General features: G+C 39.3%; 1 protein-coding gene across 1 annotated transcript in view; it reads left to right on the top strand.

Moving 5' to 3' along the window:
* Nucleotides 1-14,177, top strand: part of RTN4IP1 (reticulon 4 interacting protein 1) — a 28,009-nt gene that overhangs the window by 2,811 nt on the left and 11,021 nt on the right. The window contains exons 3-8 of the mRNA XM_086608143.1: nucleotides 124-192; nucleotides 443-567; nucleotides 6,871-6,919; nucleotides 8,431-8,567; nucleotides 10,738-10,921; nucleotides 12,284-12,376. Of these exons, the coding sequence (XP_086464269.1) occupies nucleotides 124-192; nucleotides 443-567; nucleotides 6,871-6,919; nucleotides 8,431-8,567; nucleotides 10,738-10,921; nucleotides 12,284-12,376 (657 nt within the window). The remainder of the gene's footprint in view (nucleotides 1-123; nucleotides 193-442; nucleotides 568-6,870; nucleotides 6,920-8,430; nucleotides 8,568-10,737; nucleotides 10,922-12,283; nucleotides 12,377-14,177) is intronic.

Consider the following 14,177-nt stretch of genomic DNA (forward strand, 5'->3'; position numbering starts at 1 on the left):
TGACAAGCAATAGTGAAGACATTCTGTGAATTAGAAAAAAGATTTCTTTAATGAAGAAAACTTTTCTGTGTATCTGCAATCAAAGTCACAAAAAATTGATAGCTGTTTTCTGTTTGGTTTTAGGTGTGGGCAGCAATTCCTCCATGGAAACAGGGCACTCTGTCAGAGTTTGTGGTAGCTAGTGGAAACGAGGTAAACCTTCAAAAATGTGGCTAACAGGCAAACTGCCAAAATCATGGAGAGTGGCACTTTTTTTTTTTATTCCTTCGGTGTCGAGGTAACTGTCTATTTTTTGGTGCTTGGATTGATTTAGTCTCCAGCTAGTTCCGATGATAGCTGAAAATGTGGAATACACAATCTGCAATTCAGTAAAGCTTATTTAAATATTTCAGCGTCAGATAGGGTCTGCTGTGTGACTTAGATACGATTGATTTTATTTCAGGTGTCTTTTAAGCCAAAGTGTCTCAGTCACACAGAAGCTGCCTCCTTACCATATGTAGGTCTCACAGCCTGGTCTGCAGTCAACCAAGTTGGAGGACTGAACCAAAGTAATTGTCGTGGGAAAAGGTAAGTAACTAGTTCTGATGCTAAAAATTAGTGTTTCGTTTTTATACTGATTAGCTGCTTCTAAGATATGTCGGAAAGCCATGAAGACTGTTATACCATGACATTCACAAAGACCAGCTGGCCTGAAGATGCTAGGTTCAATCTGCACAGCTGCTTAGAGAGAGGCTTCCTTAGAGGGAGACTTAGAAGAGGACCCTAACTGAAGTGTACCTAGTTAGTCACTTGCTGCTCAATTCCTCTATGTAGTGACTATATAGAGGTTGTCCAAAGTGTATCTAATGTATAGGACTATATAGAGAATTTAAGGATGATATCTCTAGGAATTCATAGGGACTTTGCCTTTCTGCCTGCTAGGACAGCTATCCGAATATAATATCCTCTCTCTATTTTGGCAACTCACAAAAAGCCTGCTCAACCACAGAGGTGCGGTTCACACAGTTCCTGCATGTGTGGGCCATTTGGAACAGACTGGTTTTCCAGCTTTTTAGAGAAAAAATGAGCAGGTGACTGAGTCTCGTTTGACCTGTAGGCCAGAACTTTGATGAGGTCAGAAACGCAGAAGAGGAGAACATGCGAGGTGAGCAGCCACATCAAGTAGAAAAATTGGCTTTGTTTATCAGCCTGTTAATCTGACAATGGTAGACGGAGGACAGAAGAGGGAAAATGCATTGAAAGATTGGAACAGATACCATTTTCCTCCCGATAATTGAAATTTGCAGTTATTTTGGCCTTTGGATGTTTGTGTAAATAGACAGCAAAATGTTGAGAATGGAAAGAAGGGCAAAAGTGAAAATACTGGGATTGAAAAATAGTCATTAAAATTACTATGCTGCACCAAAAATTTAGGTCATAAAGTAAATATTGGGCAGTAGGAGACTGGGTGCCTGACCTCCTCTTACATTGGATGTTACTGTTGTAATGCAGCGCATTGGAAAGGACACTAGATTTATTGATATTCTTCACCCACCTCTTTAGAAGATAATTGAGTGAGTTGTTTCTATGTCACGGTAAATTTCATCATTAAAATATCAAGTAGTTCTTTGTTCTAAGGATAAACAGCGTTTTGAGAAAATGAAATTGCAAAATTTATAGCAATTTCAAAGGAACTTAATTGAAATTAACTTCCAGCTAGTGATAAAATTCTAGATATGTTGCCTGCCTTTTGATTTGTCACTATTTAGACATTTTTATTATCTTAACTTTCACACGTAAATAGAAGTAACTTAAAGATATGTTGATAGGCTAGCCTCGTTTAAAGTATCTTTCCAATCTTCAGGTAAATGTTTGGATTGTTAAAAGTGAAATTTAAACTGCATTTATATCGTGTCTTTACATTTAACGTTTGCTTTTATGTTCTCAATAAATATTTAATTATTCTGTCAGCAAAACATTTTAATGTACTTATAAAATTATGACGTTTCCCATCTACAAGTTTTGAGTTGTAAAACCAGCAGAGAATTACTTACGTGATGGTAGCTTTTTTTCCCCTGAAAAATATCTTGTAGGAAAATGCATAAAATGCATTGAAAGGGCTGTGCGAAAGTATATTCCATGAACTTTACATTACTCTCTCAAGGCAGTAATTTCAAAAGACAAGAATTTACATTATGTTTTTTAATTTTTGAAATAACTTGATATGTTTGGAAAGAAGTTACCTACATATGTGATTTTATGTTGGTTTTTTGTCTCCTGTAGGTGTATGTAAATAGCTATGTAGAAGGGTGTGTATACACACGAGAGTGTGTCTTATTTTGAAAGAGCAGCTGTATTCCTTGATGAAAGCTACTTCACTGATACTTTATTGCAGTGTTAAGACATCTTAGAAACAGCAAGATTTTTCTGTTGGTGTGTATTGTTTTCTTTGCCTCTTTAAGGTGGAAGGGTGGGCTAACCAGTCAAACATCTGACTGTATGTTGATCTGACAGCAGTATCTGCTGCATCTGCACACACTTTCACAAATTTTGTTTTTAACAAGTTACCTGAATCGTGCTCAAATTGTTCATGATGTTTCCTGCTTTGCTATAACTACAGTCATTTCTCTGTAACTTTTGTCCTACACCACTGTAATTTATGTCAGTATTCTTGCACAAGCCAAAAGCGACTGCCCTTTTTATCCAAAATGTTCAGAATGACTCTGTTGTTTTCAAGTTCTCTGGATAATACATGGAGAGCTTCATATATGTGCCAGTGTCCTGTTTCAAGGACAAAGGGCAAGTGTAGAGTCTTGCATCTGGGTAAGAACAACCCCATGTACCAGTACAAGTTGGGGACTGAACTGTTGAGGAGCAGCACAGAGGAAAGGGACCTGGGGGTCCTGGTGGACAGCAGGATGACCATGAGCCAGCAATGTGCCCTTGTGGCCAAGAAGGCCAATGGCATCCTGGGGTGTATTAGAAGGGGTGTGGTTAGTAGGTCGAGAGAGGTTCTCCTCCCCCTCTACTCTGCCCTGGTGAGGCCGCATCTGGAATATTGTGTCCAGTTCTGGGCCCCTCAGTTCAAGAAGGACAAGGAACTGCTTGAGAACTTGGCAGCGCAGGGCCACAAAGATGATAAGGGAGTGGGGCATCTCCCTTAGGAGGAAAGGCTGAGGGAACTGGGTCTCTTTAGCTTGGAGAAGAGGAGATGAGGGGGGACCTCATTAATGTTTATAAATATGTAAAGGGTGCCTGTCATGGGGATGGAGCCAGGCTCTTCTCAGTGGCATCCAATGATAGGACAAGGGGAAATGGATTTAAGCTGGAACATAGGAGGTTCCGCTTAAACATGAGGAAGAAGTTCTTCCCAGTGAGGGTAACAGAACACTGGAACAGGCTTCCCAGAGAGGTTGTGGAGTCTCCTTCCTTCTCTGGAGATGTTCAAAACCCACCTGGACGCGTTCTTGTGTGATCTGATCTAGGTGGTCCTGCTCCGGCAGGTGGATTGGACTAGATGATCCTTTGAGGTCCCTTCCAATCCCTAACATTCTGTGATTCAGTAGAAAGGGGATATGCTTGTTCAGCAATAGCTGTTAAATTTATCTTGCTTGCTGTATTCACAAAAAGCGTGATAAAACCAAACCTGACAATTTGAGAAGTTCTTGGAAACGTTTACGTTAATATCAAGTAAAGGTCTTTTATGTAAATACAGAGTCAATATTTTATACATTTAAGTATGCTGGGGAGAGACACTGGATTCTGTTACCATAAGCTCTTAAATGTACACTCCTGGTTTATATTGTTACAATGAAAATTTGAATGATGTAATGCCCCAAGAATTTTTTTTTTTCAAAGTCTAAATGTTATTTCATCATTTTATCTGTTGAGAAGTACAAAGTGAGTGTAGGTTGTAAAACTTCTTGATAGGGTAAATGTTTCTTGATACAGGAATAAATCTCTTAGGAACATTTTGTTGGAATAATCAAATGGAATTTAATTTTTTTATATATATATAAATAGATTTATTTATTTAATAATTTATTTTTTTAATTATTTGGCATGTAGCTGAGTCACTGAAAATTGTTAGTTTATAATCTGGAGAAGGTGCTAGTCCTCCACTCCCCACCCCCTGTGTCTTTTGGGGACACACACAGCTGCAACGAGTCCTCGCTCTCTGATGCTAGTTTCTGACCACACTATAGTTCCCTACAGGGAGAAGGGCTAAACTCTCAAATCCCATGGTATGCTCATCTGGAGAGATCTGCTGACTCTCTGATCATCTGAACCACTAGAGCCTCAAAGGGGATTGGTGAATGCTGGCTTGAATTAACGTGCCTCTGTCAGAAGGGAACAAAGCCTGGGGTATGAACGTTTGTTTTGTTCTTTTGAGAGAATCAGTTCTCTTGGATCTCTGTTCAGGTCAAATAATTCGTTAGTTTATTCCCTTGTGCACATGCTTATATGTTAGTTTAGTCCTGAGCTCACCTTTGCAGTGAAACAGGTAGTTTCTCTGATATGTTTTCTCCTGACTGTTTTCCTGAGGCAACACAAAAAAACTGTGCCTGCTTTGGTGCTTTCCGCCATCTGTGGTCCTTCAGTACCGTCCTAACAGGTCCTGCACCTTCGAACGCCTCCCTGCTTCCTTGTCTTGTGCCAAACAACGTGTCTTGCTGTCCTCAGTGCTGTAAAAATCCTGGTCTGTTGAGCTGTGGCACATGGATCTCCTAGTTTATCTCTGAAGCGAAGAGCTTTCTTAAAAGTCACAATGTATGGAGAGAATTTTAATAATTAGAAGGTTTGGGAGAAAATATCCCATGTAGCGCAGGAACAAACCAAATCTGAAAGCATTTCTGCCTGAAGAATCTTAAAGGCTTTTATTGAAGTGGAAAATTAAAACAAGTCCTAGCCAAACAGCTCCCGAAAACTGAAAATGCTTACCTAAATCCTTGAGCAAAATGTACATTTTAAAACAGCAGCTTTCTCCAGAATTTGTAGTGGAAGAAGTGCCCTTGAAGCAAGGAGTAAAATCAGAAGGGCAGTCTGACAAAGTTTTTTTGAAAAGATTTAATTGTGACTGTCCTTTGTAAGGATAAAGATGGACTTAACCCAGTATCTTGAGTGTGGCATTCCTGAGCCTTTTCAAGTATAATAAAATCTAAATATGAATGTTGCTTCAGGCATCTGTCGTTAGAAGCAAGGTTCTGAGGATAATAAGTACTTCTTGGCAGATTTAAAAGCTGCAGGCGTGGTTTCAAATTCTTAATCTGAATTTTGCAGCTTGGATCAGTGAAATAGGAGGGAACAGAATCTGATCAGTTACAAAAGAGGAAGCAATTTAAAACGGATACTGTGACCAAAGCCAAGTCTCTTAGGTTACTTCAAAGAATTTTTGTAAACTGAGACTCTGGATTGTATAGTACAATTTTGCACTGTAAAAAGCAATATCCTTCAACATCCAGCACAGTGAGATTTAAAACAGGAACATCACTAGCTTCTGAAGATACTGAAATTTTTCTGGCAAACAGAGGTTCTGAGAAACATGATGTTCCCCAGTCCTATGCCAAGATTCCATCTTAGATCTTCCTTTTGTCCTAGAATTAGCAAATAGGTCCAAAGTCCAAGCACTGTTTGTAGCTCCAGCAGAAAGGCTTCCTTACTAATAATTCCCTCTCTGAAGTTTAGTTACTAAATAAAATATCCGGATGAAATTTTTGAACAGTGATTAGGTTGCTAGCAGTAAGGTTCTCACACAACTAAACTCGTATTCATTTTTATGAAATTTAGGGTAGTGTGTTCAATTAAAATGAACTCTCACTTGCTAATAATTTGGTAATACACTTCTTGATTTTCTTGCTTTTGTGCCAATTTCCATAACTTGGCATTTACAGGGTCTTCTTGAGATGTACCGAACTAGAAAATCTACTGCCTTTTTGCTAAAGAAAAAGGCAGATGTCTTAATGTAATAGAACTTAAACTTTTTTATGGTAAGGCAACTTCATTGTATTTTTGTCTTTCTTTTAGATAAATATTATGCAATATGGGAAAATTATGTTCCATATATTCTGACATTCCCAGTCTCCCTAGAGACTGTGATACAAAATCTCTTTTTCTCTTAGATAATATTAATTTGTGTAAAATGTTGGTGAATCAGATTTTTTTCTTCAGGAGATATGACAGTAGAAGGGAGATGGAAGGACTCTTAACTGATTTTGTCCCAAAGTAAACAATTTTGTTTGAGAAGGTGAAGACAGGGACAGGGGTTTTGGGTGATAAATGTTACTGCCTGACAGCTCCACTGCCTGGATTTAGTGGAAAGCACGTATCATAGAATCATCTGGTTGGAAGAGACCCTCAAGATCATCGAGTCCAACGATTCACCCTGCATGTCAGGATCCCTAAACCATGTTCCTCAACACCAAATCCACATGGTTTTTAAACACCTCCAAGGATGGGGACTCTACCACCTCCCTGGGCAGCCTGTTCCAATACTTCACAACCCTCTCTGTAAAGAAATTCTTCCTGATATCTAACCTAAATTTCCCCTGGTGTAACTTGAGGCCATTCCCTCTCGTCCTGTCATTCATAACATGGGAGAAGAGACCAACCCCCATCTCCCTACAGCTTCCTGTCAGGTAATTGTAGAGAGTGATATGAGGAAGTCTCTTTGGCTGTGTTGAGATAACGCTCTTGGCACAGGAAACATGATCGGCAATGTTAAGTCACATTGGTGGCTGTAATCTGAAGAGTTAACCTTTAAGTAACACTGAATGACAAATACGATCTTTTGCTTAAAATACTTTTGTGTCAGAGATGTATAAGAAGCATGAGAATAAGTAGTTACTATAGAGTTTAATTAAAGAACTAATATATTTTAATTTTCTCTTACAGAGTATTAATATTAGGAGCTTCAGGAGGAGTTGGTACGTTTGCTGTACAGGTAATATAAACCAGCATGCCCAGGATGCATCTTCAAACTATTCAATGTGGAAAAAAAAAAATATTGGAAGGGAATTGAGGGAAGGAATAGTGAAATAGCAAGCTACTGATCAATCTGATCTATATTTCCAAAAGTGAAATATTTTCAGATTTATTGCTTTCCATTTGTTATGTTCAACTAGTTTAAAGTAGAAAGCAGGGACTTTCAAAGAAAGGAGTTGTGAGTGTAGGTAGTGAAAGATTACATTTCACAGTTCGGGTGCAGGGAATCTCTAATTGGCGTAACTTGAAATATGTAGCCTGTTTTGATTATCTTTCAGTCAGCTCTGCTCCAGAAATATGAAAAGAATTGGGTGTATGAGTAGAAAAACTGATGGAGAATGTATCATCTACTATAATAACTGTTGTAGGTGGTCAAATGATAGGAGAGGCACCAGGCTTTTGTGTGCAGTGTATGTAAAGCACAGCGGCTTAGATTAGCTTTTCCTCACTGTCTTTGCCCTGCTGCCTTTATGTCTCTCTTCATTCCAGGAGCTCTTTGGAAAGTCACCATGCTCTTTTATTGATCCATTAATTGTAAAACATCCTCTTTTCATGTTCTCATTTAATTTGGGCATTTTGATTCTAATTGATGTCATCTCATGCTGGAACATCTTTCTCTTGAGAATGTGAAAAAAATATAGAAGTTGGGTGATTGCATCTCTGTGTTCCATGTTACTAGATCATAAACATAGTGGTTTTGGAGAGGCTTACAGGATAATTTTTAGTGGTTTGCTATTTGCCTGATCCATGATAAAGCAGGTGGCTAAATTAGACCAGTACAAAAGGCTGACCAGCCACTGACTAGTTGTGATTTCTACCTGATTAATCCTGAGTAAACTACATTAATTAATCTGGAATAAATGTAAAAAAGATTACTGTGAATGAAAAATGAGATTACCAAAGAGATAAATAACTAGCAAAAATCCCTTATAACCAGATGTCCTCCCTGTGGTAAATCAGAGATGACTTCCTTCTTTTTCTCGTTATTAATGTTTAAGCTATTTACAGTGAGATAGTTATATGAAATACTCAATGAGCAGGGAGGAATATAAAATATTCAATTATTTTAAAATATTTAATGGTTGATCTGGTGACAGTTTTGTGGATTGGTAACTTGGACAATACCTTTTGGTATACATTTAGGTGGCAGATTCAGATGGCAAACTGAGTATTTTATTTGAAGCCTTATTTATCCTGAGACCTGATATCTGTAAGTGGCAGTAAAAAACCACCCTCCTTCCTCCATATCAACTCCTCCCTCCCCAAAACCTCCTTAAATATTGATAAATTCTAACCATTATTTGTGTGTGGGATGTGTGACAAGTTATCCTGTGTTGGAACACAGTCTCCCCACTCACTACTAAAGGTGCTCATTTATTATATAAATATAATGAGACTTTGGCTTTTTAAGTTGTTCTCAATGTTTCACTAAACTTTAAAATGAACTTTTTGTTTTATGCTTGTTTTTAGCTGTTGAAGGCCTGGGGTGCTCACGTGACAGCAGTTTGTTCTCATGATGCCAGCACTCTGATGAAAAAGCTTGGAGCAGATGATGTGATTGATTACAAATCTGGAAATCTGGAAGAGCAACTTAAAACATTACCCTTGTACGTGTTTGTGTTACTTAATACTGAGATGAAGGAGTTGGCAGTCAGACCTGCCTTTTGATTGCTTGACTCCGGATTATCAGAACTCTCCCTTCCCCTCCACCTTGCCCCCCTCCCCATTTCTAAAGCATTACTTTGTAAAGCAAATTCATTCCAGCCCTTTTTGAATGCAATTTGCCAAGTGGGTATCCCAAGCACAGATTTCATTGTAAGACTAAGCCAGTTAATTGGGCTTGTGGAGGCAAGCTTACTTTCACATGCTTCTCTTCAATGACTGTGATTTGAACAGTTTTGTCAGCTTCCATCCAAGGATCTTGGAGCATTTACAAAGTGTGAATAAATTAAAATAACACTCAGAAATCCTGTGTGAGGTTAATAAGTAGTAAAATGGGTCTTCTAGAGGGAAGAACTATGTCATGAAGCAGTTAAGTGACTTGCCTGAAGGCCTTTAGCTGCTGTGCGATTCAACTGGGAGTGATTTTTCTCTTCTGTAATGTTGGGTATGGCTGCCTCTGATAAACAATCACAGTTATCTTGTCCCAGCAGTTATTTTTAAACTATCTTGGAGGTTTTCTCTAGAACTGAAGTCTTTCTTGCTTTTGTAATCTTTCCATCTGTTTGAACTAGACTACTGTGACTTGTATTTGAATATGGTGTTTACACTGCCCTTTTTAGCTAGATTGAGTTAACTTTCTGGGAGGGGAAATAGAAGCTGTTCGATCTATGAAAGAATCTTGCGATAACTGTGCTAAGAAGGCATGCGCCCTTCAACTGTGGTGTGATTGTCAGTGGGCCTGAGGCCAGCTGAGGGTACTGGCACTGTCTGAATGGGTGGGACATGCAACAACTAACTTAGCACTTTGTAAGCCGGACTAAATCTGCCTTTGTGCGATGCAACGTCTTAAATACCCATCCTAGAAAGTGACCCTTTTTAGGAAATACCAACAGCACTGTCCTAGGGGACAGTTTTATGGTATAGCTAGGCTGATCAGTGAGGTATACTGAGAGGGATGTTCCTACTTCCCTCCCCTTTTCAGTTGTAGGGACTCTTCAGGGTCCACAGTAAGCTAGTTTTTCCTGGAGCATTAGTTTTCATGATTTTAGTTTCTCTTGTTGGCAGCTAACTGTTAGGTTGACTGAACTTAAGCATGAAATCATATCCTCGGAAGAAAGGCAGGAAAGCTGTCTTTCCAGAGATAAGAACTTTTCTATTTAATTTGCGTGAAATATTTTCGCTCTTATTTATAGGTTATTTAGATTAGATGCGTGTGTATATACATATATATTGCAATCTGGGGATTGCTGGAAGTTTAGAGATGAAAATGAGAATGAGCTGTGCATCTAACAGAATAGGTGCATAGCTCCCTGTTGCCCTATTCAGCCTTCACAGGCTCTCATGCTGGCATAATGAGAAAGTATGCTGAAACTGTGGCTTATTGCCAGAGGCTGTGTATTCCCATTCCATGGAGGTAAGGCTTTAGACCCTTTGCATTGTTAGGTTCTACAAAGAATAGGTAGATGCGAAGAAAAGAGCTGTCAGTAGAGGTAAAATGGCCCCAGAACAAATAAGGAGGTCAAAAAAGACTGCTAGAAGTGAAACTGAGAATTGGGTCACAGAAAAGATGTGAGGAGATAGGGGTTAGTAGAGTAATTTGTTTATGTAACTTTGGCCACTGGAGCTGATTTCATGTGAGTACAGCATGTACAGGAGATGTTCCTAGCCAGGGTGTGAGTCCAGACGAGTTCTTATCTGCACATACAGTATTGTTCAATGCTAGGACCAGACCTCAAGACTATTCTCCTTGTCTCAGGAGGAGGACCGACGAGAGAGAGCTCTAGAAGGCTTTAAGCAAGTAGAGAATGTAGTTGTGCATCTAAGAGTCTGCTTTTTGGAGTTTTAAGTGCAGTTTAAGTTATGTAAATAGTCTGCGTTTGCTGTGCAGTGAATGAGCAATAACCTGTAAATTTAACTTCCATTGTACAGTAAAGCTGGGATTTAGCTGAAGACTTGGGACTTTCTTGCCACTATCTTGCAGCTAGATTATTTATTGCATTGCAGTGACACATAAAAATGTAAACTGTAGCCAATTTCTGATATGAATTAGCTTAATTATGATGGAATTATTTTTCCCATATCATGATTTTAAACCTGTTTGTTACGTGTCTGCAGATTTGATTTCATCCTGGATAATGTTGGTGGATCCACTGAGAAGTGGGCACTAGATCTCCTGAAGAAATGGTCAGGAGCAACGTATGTTACCTTAGTGACACCTTTCCTGATCAATATGGACAAACTTGGCGTGGCTGATGGCATGTTACAAACAGGAGTCACTGTTGGTTCCAAAACTGTAAAGGTATTTGACAAAATCCTATATACTTTAATATTATGTAGTACTCTAGTGGCTTCCTTTGTGGCTTGGATGCTAGTCCAAGGTGGCTCATCTGGAGGCATCTGTTATATTTTCCTCATATATCACTGATTACACTTCAGATGCATTTTTATTCTTTCCTTCTTTCTTGCACTTAAAAAATATGTGTAGGCGTGGTGTTGGTTGGTGTATGTGGCAGTTTGAGGGTGCTTTGAAGTTTTGATTCCTTATTGTGCTTTTCAGTGTGGCCTTTTCCATATGACCTCCCTAATGAGCCCTGCTGACAGCTAGTGTTTCATGGTAAACAGAGCAAATCCCTGCCTCATTGAAGTGAGGGTAATTTTGCTGCTTGCTTTAGGCTGGTCAGGCTTTCTCTCAAAACGTTGTTCCATGACTGATTCTCTTCATCCTGTTCCAGCACCGGAGAGTAATAAAAGTGGTTGAGGGTGGCTAGAAAGTTTTTAATCTCTTTCATGTTCATGTGTCTGGATGGTGATACTGATTTTTCTAGTTTTCACAAGTGGATCTTAAAAGGTTCTACCAGTGGCCAGATTAGTGAGGCTTTTTAGAACTTATCTTTTTCTTCTCTCAACATGTGTACTTGCTCTGCAAATGAATGCTTTTCAAGCAGTTGCTATGGTATTCCTGTGATGGCATGGTTGAATGAGATTCAAAGTACTGCACCAATACTTTCAAAGGGAAGCTCAAAAACCAAATGAAAAGGCTGGGAAGAAATAATGTAATACTGTTTCTCAGTGTGCATGTTTCCATGATGAGGAGCATTGTATGCCAGGTATTAAAAATCATCTCTCTTTGGCAGATGATGGCTCTTATCCTGTAATGACTTACTCGGAGGAGGTGCTCTTGGTTTGTGCTTGTGAGATCTTCCCAAAATGCTTTTCATGTGAGCTGCCATCTGTCATTGGACAGTGATGACTTTGGCAGATGTGATGGTGGAAAATTTAGTCACTGACACTGAGGTGGAAGGTTCTAAATGTCACACTGATGGGTTTGTTTCACCCCCTTCGTGAATGTGTATAAACATATAGCACCATTTCTCTCTTATGTAACAAATAACGCTGTGTCTAGCTGCAGAGACAAGGTGGCTGTTTTCCTCAACTAGCTGACTTGTGCAATTGAACACAAAATTCACCCTGATCCTATTGTGGTAATACAACATCCCTGTCTGTACATTTAATCTATGTGCTTGGATGACCTTTTTTTTTCAGACACTAGCATATAATTTCCATGTCTTTTCCTTAAATTACTTCTCTAGTGCTTCTGTCATTAATTCCCATTTCAGTTTCCTCTCATCATTTTTTAATATATTTGTGATCTTTCTTGCAGCATCTATTTAAAGGAGTCCATTATCGGTGGGCATTTTTCACGCCAAGTGGCCCAAGTTTGGATGAAATAGCAGAACTAGTTGATTCTGGAAAGGTATGTCAGTAATGGTTATTTGGGTATTTGTGCTGAGAGAGGTGCTGCTTCAGCAGCCAAAACTAGTTAAGAAATGGCTTGCTTGAGCTTCTAACTAATGCCTTTTGTATGGAATTTAGGAGTTTGTAATCCTTAAGACTGTTCTGCCTTCTCCCTCTCCACCCTACCTGTTTTTGAAAAGACAAAGCTTACTAAGTTATGAGGAAATAATGTCCAGTGATTGTTTATTTTGCCAGTGGGAATCAACTCTGGTGTTGAAAATGATGTTTTAAGAGGCCTCATTTGGTCAGAATGAACATGACTGGTGTATCTGCATATGCAAAATTGCCTAGCCTGGATGATCAGGAGTCCTGCCCATAATGTGCACAGAACTAGAATGTTCAGGTCACGGATGATCTGTGTTGGCAGAGTGGTGAGAATCTTGTGTTTCATTATTTCAGTGCTTCAGAGTCTAATGTTTGTGCTAATTCAGCACAGTGACCTGGAATATTGTGAGCGTTGCTAAGTTTTTGGGGAATCTCTTAGTGGGCTGGGGGGAAAGGCATGAAGCGGCAGATAGATTTCTGCTTTTCTGATCTTTTCAGGTTTATGAGCTTGTTAACAAAATGGGTGTGAATGTGGGTGGTTGGTTGCCTGTTTATGGGACTGTGTGGTGCTGTAGGTCTTGGCAGTGTCCTCTTTTGGAGAATGTCATATTGCCAAGATTCCCAGAGTACAGAATATGGACAACTGCTGTTAATCTTGCTATGTGGTACCTAAGCAGAAGAGGAAGCAGAGTCTGCCATGAGGGCTGGCAATTCCAGTATGTGAACTGTCAGGCCATCTTGTGCTCAAAATTTGTGCATATTAGTAAAATTTAGTCTCTCAAAGTTTGAGTGTTGATCTCCCTTTTCGCTATGTGTTATGCTCCAGAGTTTGGAGAAGAGTAAATAAATTGCTGTCATACTTAAGGCCTGGTTGCTACTATTTGCCATCTCAGTGCTGCTGATCAGAATAAAAATCTTCCTGAATTCAGGCACTCTTATTCCTCTGTTGTGACCAGTGTCACAACTGCTGACAGCCAGTGGAAAGTCTGTTTCCTAAAAAGTTACCTGCTTATAAACAGAAGCTGCAGCAGCAAGTAAGCTGTGGTGAAGTATGTTCCTGGCTACAGCTTTACACCACTCTGCTTTGCATTGTGCCCGGTGCTGTAGGCATTATCTCATGGTTAAGGAGGAGGAAACGTTAGAAGATACTCCTCACCCTGTGATTGCATCCGGTCACACTACTAAATTATAATTGACTGAGGAACAGAAATGCCCTTGCCTTCATTCTTACCGTTTGTCCTGGTGCTAAACCAGTCACAGCTTGTTTTGTGTTCTGCTCTTACCTTGTATGCAAAACAAATGCAGAATATGCCCATGAAAGCCCCTTGGGAAACACCTGTGTATGCCATAGAGATAGGGCTTAATCCGTGTTCTCTGCCTAATCATCTGGACAGGTGAATTGTAATGCCATTTAAAACGTAGGTCATACGTATATGAATGTCCTGATGTGCTTTTTGTTATAAGATGATCATGAGGACGAAGATGTTTGCTTGGTCTTTTATTCTGTGTCTGCAAAAACAGGTCATAATGTCAGACTGTTTATCTGCATAGTCATTATTCTAGCAGTATTTTACTCTCTATTTTGTAAAATGCTGTAAACACCATGCTGTCGTCAGTATTTTATAAGACACAGATGTGTTCCATTTAGACATGTCAGTGAGAATAAGACTGACCTTTATTGTCTAGACACAAGAGTTCTCTTAAATGGACAGATC

The sequence above is a fragment of the Tauraco erythrolophus genome, chromosome 2, assembly GCF_009769465.1.
Source record: "Tauraco erythrolophus isolate bTauEry1 chromosome 2, bTauEry1.pri, whole genome shotgun sequence".
Taxonomy (NCBI): domain Eukaryota; kingdom Metazoa; phylum Chordata; class Aves; order Musophagiformes; family Musophagidae; genus Tauraco; species Tauraco erythrolophus.